Here is a 16626-nt window from a genome sequence, read left to right as displayed (position 1 = left end):
TGTGACTTGTTGTTATAATTTACATGTAAGACCAAGAAGATACAGTCATCGGCTGTAATCATAAACCATTACTCTCCATGGAAAAAACAAGTAGGAAATCTTGCTCCCTATCCCCAGATTTTTCACTCTTGTTGGAAACTTCTACTACCAACCTGAACTGGCTTTAAAGAGGAAAGTCCTCTTTCGTATTGTGCTCTGTCAGAAGTTCAGCCCTGTGAATAACAGATGTTCTAGAAAGACTCCTTTTTTTCCCCACCTGTCAGGAAAAAGGGAGGACTACCAAGCTAGCATGTAGTTATACACTACTTCTGTGCTCAGAAGGTATACACAGAATTAAAATTTTTTTGACAACACGATGATGCAGATTTCAGGTCTCACAGTCCATTCCCAAGATTACCTGCCTGACCTATGGAGTGATGTGGAAGCAACTCCCCCTTCTCCTGGCAGTGTCTCCTACTGCCAGCCTTGAAATGAAATCTCATTTTCTGGTTAGCTTTCAGTGCCTGGATCCTGCTTACTGTGCAGATGTGTGAATCTCCAGTGGGAGCTCCCAACTGGGATGAGGAAAGGACAGGAGAGTCCCTTAGCCATGTCTCGACCTGCCAAATCACACTGCACTCTAGATAACGCTGTTGTGCAGGGATTTTGGGGGAATGCTGCAAGCACTGTTCAAGCTGCTGCAGGCTGCAGCACTTCGGTTTTTTTAATGAGAAAGATGCTTTCTTTGAACTTCCTATTTCCTTGGAATTTAATTTTCTGTTTTCTTTTTAAGTACTTTGACAACTTATTAAGAAGCTGCCAGCCCCTAAGCTCCACCTTTGTGTTTCACAGCTCTCCAAATCTTGTTGAATAGTTTATCATCAGGCAGACATTTGATGGGACAAGGTGAGCAACAAAAGAAAGTCTTTTTCAGACTCTGTCTAGACATGCTTTTCACCACTGTAAGTTTCGTACCCGGCTTCCTAGCCAGGTCTGCTCGCTTCCCACCCCACTCCTCTCTTCTGCCTCCCGATTTTTCCACTCACTGACCCATTTAAAACACATCTGTCCGCAAAGGCGAGCTCCGAGCAGCCGGGCGAGACGGTTCCAGGTGGGCGCTGCACACCCGCAGCTCCAGGAGCACCAGCCCCGCTGTGTCCCTGCTGCTCCTACAGCCAAACCAAGCCAATTCAGTGCTGTGGCGGTGACTTTCCCCCTCGTCCCCCCAGTGGCACCCAAGGCGTCCCCCACACCGCACAAGCGCGGTGGGTTTAGGGTTGTTTCGGACTATGCCTTGCCGATGTTGCCTTCTCCTGACGGGTCAGGCGGTCCCCCGGAGGCGCCTGGGGAACCGTGAGAAAGCCCTGAGCCGCGGGGGAGTTACCCCGCTCTGTCCTACGTGGGTTTCGGCGCTACCGGCACGGGAAGCCTCAGGTGCGGGGGAAAAACAAAAAAACCAAAAGACTGAGTAAGAGCAGTTGCAAAAGGGGCTGGCGACAGCTCGGCACAAGGCGGAGTGAGGAAGGGGCGGGCAGGCGTGAGGAGCGGCGGGGGCGGGATGCGGCCGGCGGTGCCGGGCGCCGCGGAGCGGCGGGCCGCGCCGGTGGGGTGGGTGTTGCCGGGGGAGGTGCGGGCCGGGCGGGGGGCGGGCGCCCAGCGCTGGGCCGCGCAGGCAGGGACGTGCATCCGCGCTGCCGGGGCGCCCTGCCTGCCCCGGAGCCTCTCGACACATCGAGCCGCGCCGGGCGAGAGCGGCCGCGGCCCCGCAGGTGGGTGCTGCGGGGGGGCCGGGAGCGGCGCGGCCCCGGAGCGGGCGGCGGCTCGGGCTGGGCCGGTAGCATCGCTCTTCCCGGGGGCCCCTCCGGGAGCCGCCGGATCGCCGGGCAGGTGCCGAGAGGGAGGGCAGGGGAGGCGCAGCTGCTGTGCCTCTCTCCTCCTTCTCTTTCTGTTTCTCTTTACTTTCTTTCCCTCTTTCCCTCCTTCCCCCCTCTCCTCCCCCTCTTTTCCATTTTTTTCTTTTTTTTTCTTTCTTTTTTTTTTTTTTTCTGTTCGTATCTCTGCTTCTCTCTCCTCCTCCTGTCTTTCTTTTGTTCTTTTCCCTTTTCTCCTCTCCTCTTTACACGTCGCCCCAACACCCTTTTATATTTTTTTTTCCACCTGGGCTAGTGTGAAATCTTTTAGCAAGCACAAGGTTTAGTGGACATCTCTTTGCAATCCTGGGGTGTGTCTTTTTTTTTTTTCCTTCTGTTAAATTTCCTAAAACTGGGAAAGCCCTGAAGAAACCTTCTTTCTTTCCAGAACAGCAAAGCTGTTTAGAAGGTTGTAAATAATTTTCTGTAACCGAAGTTGAGTAGGAGGACTCACAAGCCTGACAGGAGGCTCAGTTATGCTCTGGCATTTTACCTCATTTCGGTGTTGCTCGGAAAAGTAGATTTCTTTGTGGGAAAGAGGAGGAGTGGCAGCAGGAGAGAATTGCTATTTTGGAGTCTGCAATTTTAAATTTCTTTTTTAATGGAATATGAGATGTGTGACCTCAGAGCTGGCAAGAATGGCAGAGCCAGAAATCGTAGTAAGAAAAGAAAGGACAAACCTAGCATTTCAGTCTATGGAACTCAACTTGAAAATTCTTGTGAAAAATAATGCAGTATTTGTACCTTGAGTCAGAGCTCAGTTACAATGGTACATTGCTTTTGAAAGCAGGCATATGCAAAAGAAAATACTACCACTATTTGTTCTCCACAGTGGTTCTCTACTCTGCCTATAGTAAACATCAGTTATTGGCATCATCTCTTTCCTATGAATCTGAGTTGTCTGCACTAATAATTCTTTCCTGAGACCTGAAGAGCCGAAAGTTTCTTAAAAAACCCAGTGAAGACGTTTGCCAAGTCTGCTCTCTTTTTTTGTAATTTGAGTGAAATATGTCGAGGAACATACAAGCTGAGGATTTACAGTCTGCTGTGCTGAGAATATGGTGATTTACTGAATAAAATCCTGCTCTCCAATTTTTTTTGCCACAGTGGAAACCTCACTACTAGTCTCATGAAAAGATTCAATTTTGTTTTTCTAATAATCTCCTACTGCTTTTCCTTTGAATTCCAACATAATCCAAAAGTTCTCCACTTAACTTTTGTTCATAAGCTTCTGAAACTTGGAAACACCGAACTTTATCGACATAGAATTCTGTCTTAGGAAAGGTGAAGAAAGGTAATTCCACAGGAATGTAGCATGCCCAACTAGTACAACTGAAATAACTTGTGCTATTAGGTTTACTTCATAGCTCCAGGGAAACCACTTCTTGCGCTGTGAAGTGTTATTATACACAGGATAATCACGGTGCTAGTAGCGAAGCTTAATAAAACAAACAGAAACCTCATCACATCTCAGAAAGCTCTTTGCACCCACCAGACAAGAACACTGCAAATTATAACAAAACCTGTGTATTTGGTAACTGTGTTACCAAGGTGTTCCCAGGTGTGGATTCTCCTATCATAATCATACATATTTTTCTTGATTAGATTTTAAAGCCTTTTTTGTTTGTCTTTTTGAGGAGTGGAAGGATTAGGCTGTTTTCCTACTGTAAAGTCTTGTAGGAAAAGTAATAAGAGATGGCAGTTCTCACCAAGTATAAAGTTTCTGTGATGACAGTGAAAGTTACCCATTGCTGATTATATATACAGTTCTATAAACTATAATATGGGGGAGTGGGGTGCCTGTCTTTCTGTGTATTTTGCAACAGAATCTACTTTCCATGCAGAATCTGCTCCTTAGACAGCAAAAAGTTGTATTTTTGAACTGTATCTTTATGTGCAGGTTAGATTAAACTCATCTCACCTGAAGTGAGGCAGTGAAAACTCCGCAAAATATCATATAGTACCTCTTAAGCTGTAGGTTAAAAGCAGGAAGTAATATTTTATTTACTTGCACAGTAGAGTTAGACCACCTAAGCATGATGCTGATCCTTCTTTATTGAATAACTACAAGAGATATCTCTTCTTTTCAGATAAGGTTATTATTGCTGGTACTATTTGTCCTTTAGCTTACTGATTAACTGTAGGCATGGCTTTAAAACATTGGCTTCTACACAGGGCTAGAGAAAGTCTCCTCAGAATAATATTTTAAATGTTGTGCTTGAAGCGGGATCCACATACTCAAAAACTTGACAGCCTCTTCCTTCTCCCATGAGATTTGGATGTAGTTTAACAGGTATTACCTTTCCTGTAACAGCTGGCCAGTGTGTCTCATTCTGAAATACTGTATTGTCACAAGACAGAAATTAGCAAAATTCTGTAGATGGTCATGAGGAATGCAGCGGCTGCTCCATTCCTGGCAAAATTATAGTTCCTACTTTAGAATACTGTGAAAAAAATAGACATGCATTTTACTTTGAAGTAACCAATGTGTACAAATTATCTTAATGAACACCAGGCAGTTGTACTAGGTGTTACATTGGACAACATTACTCTACAGATGTTTTGTTTGATTTTGTGAGTGTACTTCCAGTGTTAGTTGCCTTGAGGTAAAACATATCTTTTTGTCAGTACTAAGACTCATAGACTTCTCTAGGAAGGAACTGGTCACTGAATGGCTTTGACATAATGGTTTTACTTTCCTTAGTTCAAATTTCTTACTGTTGTTTCTTACTGCCTGTGGGACCTCTGAGGAAGGATGTGAACACAAAAGACAATCAGGCTTTGAACTGTTCTGAGGAAGATTTACCTGATCCAGTAGTACAAGCAAGTATTAGAAAGACTACCAAAATTTCTATTTTTCTCAATGCCAGTTAATACACAGTGTGTGTTCATGTGGGTTTTACTTGTTTTTTAAAAGAGAAAGATTTTAATGTGCCATATTTGAACATATACCCAAATAACACAAGGGTTTGATTCCCATGCCCCCCACCCCACCCTCAAAAACCAGCTACTTACTTTTAGCTACTCTCACCATTTATTCTCTATGTAGTGGTAGGTGTTTGTGGAGCTTTGTTTAAAGCTGCCTTCTAAGCTAACAGGGGAATAGAAATGTATTATTTTTTTCTATTAAAAGGAAGCATATTTTTCTTTTTATTGTTGGGGGTTTTTTTGAGCAGCTCTGAAGGAAAAGCCCTGGTGTTACAGAGTATTTATTGTCAATGAGCAGACAACTGCACCCACGTGGTATCCTGCTGCTGCCTCTGCATGACTTTCAGAATTAAGGTCTTAGTCCTGTAAAGCCTAATGGTAACCTGAATAGTCATCTTATGAGCAAATCTTATTTTCGGTAAGACTGAAGGCTGTTTAAGGGAACAAACATGAGTACTTTCATTCAGTTACAGGTGGATCTACTTTCAAGATCATGCTGCTTGGAATCATGGAAATGCTGAGTAAAAGCGACTCCGCTCTGTGTCTGGCAGATCTCTGCAGATAACCCTGCATCTGCACAGTCTGTCTTTGTGCTAGTGCATGTTTGTGTTTATGCAAGCTGCTTACGGCTTTGAAAATCACTTCCTCATCAGAATGAATGTTCTGCATAACTGAACCTGAAGAGGAGCATGTTAATTGCATGCAGGACATGCATGCTTTGAAGCATTGTGGATATGCCCTGGTAAAACTCAAGGGCTTTCCAGCAAATCCGTCTGTATTGGAGGACCTTCGTCAGAAGTGTTGAGGAAAAGTTTTGTATCTCAGGTGGAATTTGTGAATGGGGAAAGAGAACAGCAAGGATCTGGTCAACACTTTCTCACTTACTGTTCTCATTGACAGCTGAAGTTTCCATGTATCTTCCCTCCCTCTGAGGCAAGAAAAGGAAAAATAAGTCAGTTCTGACTCTGACTCCCCACCCATCAAAATGATTACTTGTCTCCTGGCCCATCCCAACTACCACTTCAGAGGTGGGTGTACTCAGCACTACATTTTCCACTTGGCTTTTCTTTAATACATTTCTGTAAAAGCAAAAATTCCGGGTTGTCATGAATGGATGTAGGATATTAGTGCAGCTGCCAAGAAGTTTTCAAATACCTGTTGTAAATCTTTGTTTAAAAGCTAATATGTTTATGAACATAAGATAGTGGCCTGTATAATGTTCATGTTGCTGAGCTGCTCCACTGTAGCTGTATGCCAAAAGTCACCAAAGCAACTACAAGAGAGAAAATATCCCTCACTACCTGCTTCCTCTGGTATTTGTTAGAGGAAGCAGAATCAGAGGGAAAATGAAAGGAAGAAGCTGAGTGCACATTAGTTCAGCAGCCCACAAAGCTAAGAGAGTCATGATACTGGAACATTGCAGCTAAACCTGCGAGATCTCTCAGATCTTCCATGCTCTTGCTACAGCTGGTTTTGACCTCCTGACAACCTCTGTGAGGCTACCTAACTCTAATCTCTCTCCTGCCTTTCTATCAGTCTTTCACAAGATCTACAGGCTGCTGAAGTACCCCAAAGTACTCTAACCCCTTCTAAACTTCTGGTGCTGATGCTGGCCTACGGTCTATTTTGGTGACTACAGTGCTTTCCTTTTGAATGCTGAATGGGTGTTTAACATCTTGCCTCAACATTTTTTCCGCTGATGTGAGAAAAGACTGAAGAGCCAAAATGAAAAGACACCTGAGTTTTTGTTCCTATGTCACTGGTCCCTAATGATTTTCATCTTATCATGAGATGGGTCTGTGTACCATTTGGTTTCAACCTTAAGAAAAGACACAATCTCCAACTCTCAACTGTGTCAGTCCAAACAAGAGCCTAAAACCCGGAGTCCAGGTTTGCTGGACTGGGGTACGGTGAGCAGAGATTTCCAGGGTGCTGCAGGGCTGGTGGTTCCCCATGGCGGGTCCATCAGGGCAGGAACTAGCAGCCAGGCCCGTTCCACAGCCCCAGCCAGGAGCAGAGCAGCTAGGGGGCACATGGGGACATCCCTGGTATCAGGCACCTCTCTGGGGACTGGGACAGGCTGAGGCTGGGCTGGGACTTGGGCCCATGGCCAGGCTGTAGGGCCTGGAGACTGGCCGTGCTACGGCATCACTGAGGCAGGGGCTGGCAGCCCTGGGAGGCTGAAGTGGAGCCACAGGGGAGCTCGGAGGTGGGTGGTTGAAGCCATCAAGGCCTATTAGTGCCCTTGGGTCCCTGCTGTCAGCCATGAGAGCTGACTGCAGAGAGCTGCCTGGAGGCCACCTGGTTGCGTCTGCTGTGGTACCCACCCAGCCTGACATGCAGAGGTGCTGGGGACGGGCAACCAGCAGAGATGGGAGAGGGGCTGCTCCTTCCACCAGCAGCATGTTGTGATACCAGACCAGTTGCCCTGTGAAACTGCAGCCGTCAGGTCTGGCGTAGCAGTGGTCTGCCAGCTCTGTGCCCTTGTAAACATCCTCTTTCTTAGGACCAGCCCTGTGGTGTGGGTCCTTGCTAATAGCACTGTCATTGTGTGCTGCAGCCCTAGTCTAGTCTGTCTGTATAAAACCTCTACGTGAACTTTAGTCACCCTCCTAGGTGTGCTCTAATCTTGTAGAAGTGTTTTGTGAGTTGTTTTTTTTTTCTCTAAAGACTTAGGTTTCTTGTGGCATTTTCTGTTTGTTTTTAAGGATGGGTGAAGCCAAACTTATCGAGAACCACATGCTGAGCTGCCCTCGGAAGGTGCTGCTCCCTCCTGTCAATGGCCACAGCCTTTCTTTGATGAAGGTTATTCCCCTTCAGCTCCTTTGGTATAAGTACCTGTGTAGTTTATTGCTGACTCGTTTCAGTCAGTACTGTGGGTCAGATTAACAATTTAGCATGTAGGGTTAACACAAGTTTATAAAGTAACCAGGTAAAGACTTCGTTAATGAAATCAGCTGTTTTACAGTAGCACCTTTACAGTCATATGAAAGTTAAATCAGAACCAGAAATTTACCAAGACACCTCCCAAACTGACAGGTAATGAGTACTTGTTTCACTGATGAATAAACTAAGAGGCAGATGATCCAAGTGATTTGCCCTCTGACAGAGAAGCGGTGCCAGACATGGAGATTTAAAGTAGTTATAATAATCCTTATTTCCATAAGGTCTCTTTAAATCGAGAACATCAGTGTCTAGTAGAAATCAAGTTGAAATTATCCTGATTTTGTGTTTAGTCATACCATACAGTTTGTATACAGCAGTGAAGAATAATTTTGGCAGGAAAGAGGGAAGCAGGCAGCACGCAGCTAACTCAACCTTTTTACTAACTCCTTCAAATACCAGCAACTGCTGTAAGTCTCCCCTTTTAATGATTACTGCATCAGAAATACAGGCTCTGACTTGAGGAGGAGAAAGTTAAAGAAGGAAGTGGGTCAAGTACATAACTTCTGCAACTGAACTTCAGTTGAGAGCATGACCAAGGCTGTAGCATAAAGTCTTCTATATGTGGTTGCACAACCTCCCTTCTGCTCTCCTACAGTGCAAAGTGCTGCCTCTGACACTGTGCTCTCTACTATGCACTCTAAAGCTATGCAGAGCTTGAGAAAAGCATGTTAAAAGATTTACTGAATGCAGTCTGGAGCTATGTTAATGAATATTCCAGGCTCATAAAACTTCACAAAACAAAAAACAGGTATATTATTAGATGAAAGGTACCGAATCTTTTCTTATCCTGTAGAGGTCATCTTTAGCAAAGAATGGGATATGATCAAGTTTTAGGACTTTTTAGAAAAGGAATTGCAAGCATAAATAGTAACTTATTGTTGAGACTGTTCAGAGGAAGAGACATGTCAGGGAGATAAATTTGTCTGTGGGGAAAAGCTTCCACCTAAATGTAAGAGCCACGTTAATGAGTAAATATTTGTAGATCTTGAATTTTGGTACAATAGAAATGCTGTGTGATAATTCTGAGCTCGAAACAGCAGAGGAATTGCACCCAGCTAGGTATACAAGGCCTTTTTGAAACAGGTTCTTTATCCTGCTTTCAATTAACTTCTATTCTAAAGCAGCAGCAGGAAAGACTTCTTTGCAAGCTTTATTATTTGGAAATTGTAGAAGGTGAAGACCACAATGGTAGCTTTCGATTAATGTTCTGTCTCCCTGGATTGTAAAGAACCGGGAAGGAGTGGCAATCCTCCTTAAGTGTGTGTTACTCCATAGTGCTAGCGCTCCTCTAAAAACAGGGAATAGGATAAAATAGTATTGTTAATTCTCATCCTAAAGAAAGGAGGAGTCCAGCTTCTGTCAGTGAAAGCTTCACAAATATGAGTGGTTTTGAAGTACATTTTAAGTCCTAGAATAGTCTTCATTTCTAAGTTGGTAAACAGTAAGCAGTAATTTAAGGGTGACCAGTATCACAAGCTTCATCCTGTGGCAATAAATACTTGACAGAGATAATGGGGACTATCATATAGCTAGTATCCTTCCTTTGTTAATTTCATATGTGGTGGATATTATTTCTGTTGGATCAGATCTACTAATCAAGACCAGCAGGACATCGAGTAAGGAAGTGTGTGATAAGTTACAAAGCATGTTAAAACTTGCTCTAAATTATGTAATTGTGTTTGATGCCATATTGCAAACCAAAAGTGGTAATTGTGGAATTTCCCTTTGTTTTATTTTTTTTTAAATTCAAATCCAAAGTGTGAAACCTGATATTTAAAAAGTACCTCTCTATGCTTTCAGCCATAATTGCACACTTGTTCACCTGGCTACTTACCTTAAGGGTTAAAATGTTAGTTCTTCCAGTTTGACTTCACTATAAACCTAAACCAGACTTGGAACAAATATGTTCCTAAGATGAATTAGAAATGCAGGGTAAAATAATTAGAGTTTCAATTCTGAAAACAAAGTACACTTTACAGTAAATAAGATGTTTATATAATGCTGTTAGCCATGATCCTTATAGCTGTGCTAGACATCTGTGCAGTGATCCACACCTTCCCCCCACCTATTACACGTGGATCAATCCCCAAATCAGTTTGCGAAGCTATGGGCACAGTGGTGGACCTGATGTGTACTGTATCCTGGTGGCAGCATTACTACCAAAAAACTGTGAGGCCAGGCCTCAATTTCTTACATGGCCCTGTTCTGAGATTTGCAAGTAGGAAGTTAAAAGACACAGTCTGAAAATCAACAGCTAAAATTATACTGGGGTAGCTTAAAGAAGGAAAAGAAAAAAATCTTACACTAAACAGCCTACAGCATAACCCAGAAGTTGACACAGCACACACTTCTTTTATGTAAATGCATTTTCTCACCAGTTTTTTTGGGTAGCAATTATTGTTAGAGCTGCTCTGAAAGTTATTTAGAGGCACTAAATTTTTCTTGAAAGGAACTGTGCATCTCTCCAATACTTTAATATTTCTTTAACCTTTTAACTTATAGATTAAAACTTTGGAAGACATTCTCTATAAACTGTATTGGCTTTTGCAATTAGAGGTTTGTTTGAAATTCAAACCTGTACTGAATTATTAAGCAATGAATTTGTGAGTACAAATGCCATTATTTTAGTAGCAATGCAAGTTGTTTAAGGATGTCCTGTTCTTGATCAGTTTACTGTGTGTGGTAGTACTTACAAAAAAAAGACACTCAGTTTGGTAATTCTAGACCGCAGTTTTCCCAACAGCTACAGCTATAGCAGCTGCATAACTATGCAGTGAACCCTTCACAGAATACTGAAACAGAAAAAAAGGTGCTTAAGGCGAAACAGGGCTAACAAACAAAAATAATGTAGTGCCTGTGAAGATGAAAATAATATTGGCGTGTTATAAACCTTGTTGCAACTCAATCTTGCAGCGTATTTCCACATAAAAGCAATTGGTGAATCATAAAAACAGATGTGTTTAAACGATGGTAACACAACACTGCTGTGTTCTTAGATTTGTGCATTTGCAGTGACCTAACACAAATCAGCTTTGGAGATAGGCAGTAAGTATTGCCTTTTACCTTAAAAAGGTACTTCAGCAATTGAGTCACAGCTGTTCTCACAATTTTGAAAGTTGAGAAGCTATGCTACGCTCATTTCTTTCTCCTTTTCTCATCAGCTCTTTCATGACAGTATTTCTAATCTCATCTGCAGGAGGTTGGAGAGACTGTATCTCTTATGAAAAACCTTGAAAGGCTTCAGGGACTGCTTTCCCAGTGAGAAGATAAAGCTTCATTAGCATCCAGGAAGTAAGTGGTAAGTTATGACTATAACGAAATCTATGTCACTGCTGAAATGAGTATAAAACATTCCTGTCAAACTCTGAAGCATGAATTAATAACAAATACTTGCTTCTCGGTAACCTATGTGACTTAATTACTGGCTTTGATTTTGTCAGATGCAGTTGAATCAGCTCCCTCTTCCTACTGAACTTTGGTTTATACTCCTAGTACTACGGAAATAATGTCTCTCAGAAACTATCTGCTTCTCACCATATTTTTCTAGAAAAATCAACTAATTTTTTTCATTAATTTCTAATTTTCAACAGAAATTTTTTTGCTGAACTATTCACCTTTTTATTATCACTAAATAACAATATATTTATTAACAAGTAATTTTTTAAAGAAATCTTTTATTCTTTGAATGACAATAATATTTCATTTTACTTTAGGATTTTTCATTCCATCTCCCTGACAAACTCACCAAATTCCTGAGAAACACAAACTGTTTTTCTGAAGTTGTTGAAGCTGATATGAGCAGAGTGGAGGGCGATTTTTTTAGCCCTGCAAAGCCATCTGGTATTTGAAATGCTGAAGAGGAAATTGCGGTTTTGCCACAACTCACACTTCAGGCTTTTCTTGGGTCTAACTCTTATTTTAGTAATCATTTCAGTTTTGAAAGTTAACCAGAAACAAGACTTCCTAAGTCGGAGACATCTAGAGCTGACAGAAGAAGATCCTATTGGCAATGTTAACTGCACCAAGATTATAGAGGGGGATATAGAAGAAATTCAAAAGGTAAAACTCGAGACATTGTCAGTGTCATTTAAGAAACGACCCAGACTAACAACAAATGATTACATTAACATGACAGCAGACTGTGCCTCCTTCACCAAGACTAGGAAATACATTATGGAACCTCTCAGCAATGAAGAAGCAGAATTTCCAATTGCTTACTCTATAGTGGTTTATCACAAAATTGACATGCTTGATAGACTTCTAAGATCAATCTATGCCCCTCAGAATTTTTACTGCATTCATGTTGACAAAAAGTCTCCAGAATCTTTTTTTGCTGCTGTGAAGGGAATAGTCTCATGTTTTGATAATGTCTTTATTTCCAGCCAGTTAGAAAATGTTGTATATGCTTCATGGAGCAGGGTGCAGGCAGACATTAACTGCATGAAAGATCTCTACAGAAGAAGTTTGAACTGGAAATATCTAATAAACCTCTGTGGCATGGACTTTCCTATAAAGACCAACCAGGAAATTGTAGAGAAATTAAAAGCCCTTAAAGGTGAAAACAGTTTGGAAACAGAAAAAATGCCAGTTTATAAAGAAGTAAGGTGGAAAAAACACCATGAGATTATCGATGGTAGAATAAAGAACACAGGCATAGACAAACAACTACCACCTCTCAGTACTCCAGTTTTTTCAGGTAGTGCCTATTTTGTAGTTAGCAGAAGATTTGTAGAATATGTATTAGAAAGCAGCAAAATACTTAAGTTCATTGAGTGGGCAAAGGATACTTACAGCCCAGATGAGTACCTGTGGGCAACGATTCAGAGAATCCCTGAAGTCCCAGGCGCAGTTTCTTCGAGTGACAAGTATGATGTTTCTGACATGAATGCACTGGCCAGGTTTGTCAAGTGGCAGTACTTTGAAGGTGATGTGTCCAAAGGTGCACCCTACCCACCATGCAGTGGAGTTCATGTTCGCTCTGTCTGTGTTTTTGGGGTAGGAGACCTGAACTGGATGCTACGAAACCACCACTTCTTTGCTAATAAGTTCGACACTGAAGTTGACCCTTTTGCAGTGAAATGTTTGGAAGAGTATTTGCGACACAAAGCTTTGTATCTGCAAAAGAACTAAAACACTGCATGCTCATGTTACGAATCATACGTACAAACAGTACAGCTATGTACTTGAACTCCATGTCTTGTCCATGGACAAGGGGGAGAGAAGACATGTCTTGAGTGGAGATGGGGATGCCTTGTGTTGCACACTGAGGCTTTGAACTTTGGGTACAAAATCAAATACCGCAATTTTTTAAAGAAGGCCAACTCTTGGAATATTTATTATCTAAGAGGTGTAATTAATGGACTTCCTTTGGCTAAACTCTTTGTCTTAAGGCTTGTAAAATGCTTGTTGTTCATGGTTTTTCCTCAGTTTTTTCCCTTGAATGTAATGCTAGCTGAAAGGGAAAGATGAACAAGGGGAAAAAAGGAAAAAAGCAGCTGGACTGTACAAACATAATACTGAGTACTGAAAGTTCTCAGGAAAATAACATTAGAATTGATCTGAAAGCTAACCAAAGGGAATATACCAAAGCCAGCTGTCATCATTTAACTTAAATCTGATTACTGTAGTTCCGTAATACTTAATTCTTAATGCTCCTGAAAATTTCGTCTTCAGCATGGAGTATTAAGGATTTGTGTTTAAATTTTTGTAGCCAAATCTTAGTTTTGTACTCTCAAACTCCCCTGATAATGTGATACAAAGTATACATACCAGTTTGGAATGACATCTTCTCAGGGAAACTTCACTTTTGTGCCTGATGAATATTAGACTTGTAATTTCAGACTTCCTACTGTATCAGGAGCCTTTCTTTTGGATTCAAAATGACTCGAGTTTCTCAAAAACTTAAGAAATGGAGTAGTGTCTAAATGTCACTGATGAAACTGTCGGTTTCTGCTTTCTGTGAAGCTCAACTTGCATTCCAGATTTTTTTAACACTGAATAAACTAAAATAAAGTTATTTTTCTAAATGATATCGCCTCTTCCTACAATTAAAGTCCTTCTGAAAGAACTACCAAAAAACCATAGTGATGAAGAACTTTTTTTTTTCCTATAGTTGGCCATACACAACTGAAGCTGCAGCTGAGACAAGTCCTACATTTCCTCCATGTCTTCATTTGTGTCTACATTTGTTTAGGTTTAGCTAGTGCAGCTGATTTTTATTTATTTGCTTCTTTTGGTGCAAGGGAAAGGAGGAAATGTGGATGAGTTTTGTTCTGGCTTAGGTTCCTGCTTAGTTTAGCTGCTGTGGTGTGGTACAGAAACATGGTAATGAGAGAACAGGATACCATGAGGGATTATATTATTTCTTTCCATATCAGTTCAGGTTTGTCATGCATAGTTACTGCCAGGTGTCTTGTCTTACTCCTGAGATGACAGTGGAATTCATCACAGACACTAACAAACGGCAAAACAGACTAAATTTTTTGTTTCTTGAACTGCTGCACGTGTTTCTTACAAAGGTAGTTTGTAATGAAGTTTCTCCTAAGATGTGCCCCATTAGACATTATCATAATGAACTGCTTACCATTGATCATGCAAACAGCTAGGGAGGCAAGCAATTTACTCTGAAATAGGGCCTGTTCTTGCCAACACCCACCTTCAAAACCTCCTGAAAGCTGTATAAGGAGTCTCCAGAGACTCTCATATGATGCATAAACAGATAATTAAAGCCTGTGAGCTGTGTCAGTGGAGGGAAATATCTTGTCTTCCCCACCCTTTGCCTTTTCTACAAGAATGGTCTTATAGACAGTTGTGCTCTACCACAAGCTACAACAAGCAACACTACATACAGTTCTGGGAAATTCCAGGAAGTCATGTTATATTTTTAAGAGAAATGAAGCTGTTTGTTTTTAAGAATTTCCACCTGAAAACAAGCTACATGAACAGCTTCTATGAGACCAGAACTGCTGGCTCAAATAGACTGAAAAAGCAATGATGAAGTTGTCCACACAGAATGGACTGCCAACTCAGTTGCTTCAAATCTGCTAGAGAGCTGGAGCATCAAGCCTTTTGCCTACCTATTCCAGCCTGTTTTGTACTTACTCACTTGTATAATATGATTAATGCCTGACTGTATCTCTGTTGTTAATGACAGTGATACTGCTACTGCAGAGAGACAGTGAACTTGACTGGGTGCACTGTTTGGATAGAGTCAAGACAGATCCTGTGTACACTCACTGTATGTTCTGTACAGAAGGAAAAACAGGAGAACATTGCTATTTAGCACACATTCTCCATAAGACAGGGAAGAATTTCTTTTTCTTCTGGGGAAAGTGAATCACAAAAATATCCACCTCCCTAAAACTGACTTCTAGAAGATACACTCTGATCTAGTAGATTTTAATTGGTTTAGGAAGGCAATTTCACAAAAAGAACTCTTAATCTGTTGAACAAGTACCAAATGTGCCAAAGGAGATTGATAGATTAATAAGAGGTGTTGCAACTGTGCATACAGAAGACATCGTAGCCCGCTATAACAGGTAGAGAAAACAATCTAACTTATACTAGTATTTCACTGAATCTGCCACACTTAGCCAAAATAATCATCATTCTAGAACTGAGCAACTTGGTAGCACCAACAAAACTCAAATAAAATCTTGATTATATCCCTTCCTGACATCAGTAGTTGGTTTTTCATAATTTGTCTCAGTTTTCTACCCAATGCTTAGAGGACTGGAGTAAAACTCTGGTACTAGCTTGAGTGAACACGAAAGAAAAATGCTTCACTGATACTGCAGCAACAAGCTAATCTCGATGCTGTGCTGAAGATGCTGGGCTCTTGCTAGGAATACTAAAAACTAGAAACTTAATTATTACATTAACCCTTCAACCATTAATTCTGAGTGTAGTGGTGCTCTAATACAAGAAAACTGCTGGTTTAGTCTGATCAACTTTGGGTTCCCACTTGGGGAAGAAGGCAACACATAGATCTGCACCAGGATTGAACATGAAAGCTGGACGGAAGGCAGAGCAGTTAAATTTGATGCCGTGATGACAGGTTCAGCTACAGTGCTGCCCAGGGCCCTCGGAGAACCTACTTTGTTCAGTCGTGCTGCATGCACCCAGCTTACACCAGCCCTCACACTGTGACCTTATCATCCCTTGGGCAGCTAGGAAGGAAGTTGGTTTGCATTCTGTCTACCACATAATTTTTTTTTTTCTTTCTATGTTTTAAAGCTGGTTCAGTTTCTCAGTCCAGCTCAATAGAGCTGGGAAGGAATGAGTAGCCAGTTAAATGATTGCTGAAGTAATACGTATGCAATTCACAATCCCCTAACTTGCCTTTTAACTTTCCTTAGAATTTTCCAAAAGGGCTCTGTGCATCAGAGGTACTGCTCTAGTTCAGTCCCTACTTATGCATAAGCATTTTGAGTCACTCTAATAATGATAACAATTTGCTTGGTTTACTGTTAATAATTGTGGTAATCAAGTATCCTGTATGAGTGACCAGGCTGGAAGCCTTTCAGCTCAAAGGCTGATTTGGTCCAAGGAACCTAATACTTGTGCTTTCATCTGAAACCTCCTTCCTGCCTGAGGTTTGGTTTGAGAGGGAGCATGTGTTTGCCGCTCTTGCTGCTTCCTATCTAGCACAACGGAAGGCAACAGGAAACACTCAGATTAAACGTTGCAATTATAAATTAAGGTCACCAGGCAGATCACCATTACTTGGTGTGTATTCAAGTGGCCTGACAAATAAAAATTGACCTGGGTTATAACATGAATGCATTAGAACCTTAAAATGAAATAAAGGGCCATCTGTGCCAATATATTTGTGTTATGCTGATAAGGAGGACATAATCCCTTC

General features: G+C 41.5%; 1 protein-coding gene across 1 annotated transcript; it reads left to right on the top strand.

Annotated features, from left to right (window-relative positions):
* Nucleotides 1–5759: 5759 nt before the first annotated feature.
* GCNT1 (glucosaminyl (N-acetyl) transferase 1) lies at nt 5760–13749 on the top strand. Its single transcript, XM_065657027.1, has 3 exons — nt 5760–5845; nt 10960–11061; nt 11477–13749. Exon 3 carries the CDS (start codon nt 11613–11615, stop codon nt 12891–12893), a length of 1281 nt encoding a protein of 426 aa, XP_065513099.1. The 5' UTR covers nt 5760–5845; nt 10960–11061; nt 11477–11612; the 3' UTR covers nt 12894–13749.
* Nucleotides 13750–16626: the final 2877 nt, after the last annotated feature.

The sequence above is a fragment of the Caloenas nicobarica genome, chromosome Z (assembly GCF_036013445.1).
Source record: "Caloenas nicobarica isolate bCalNic1 chromosome Z, bCalNic1.hap1, whole genome shotgun sequence".
Taxonomy (NCBI): domain Eukaryota; kingdom Metazoa; phylum Chordata; class Aves; order Columbiformes; family Columbidae; genus Caloenas; species Caloenas nicobarica.
The sequence above is the reverse complement of the archived record's forward strand: the minus strand, read 5'-3'. Positions and strand labels throughout refer to the sequence as shown.

What these genes read in the sequence shown, in the direction of transcription:
- GCNT1 (XM_065657027.1), top strand. Translation starts at nt 11,613, where the DNA reads ATGCTGAAGAGGAAATTGCGGTTTTGCCACAACTCACACTTCAGGCTT.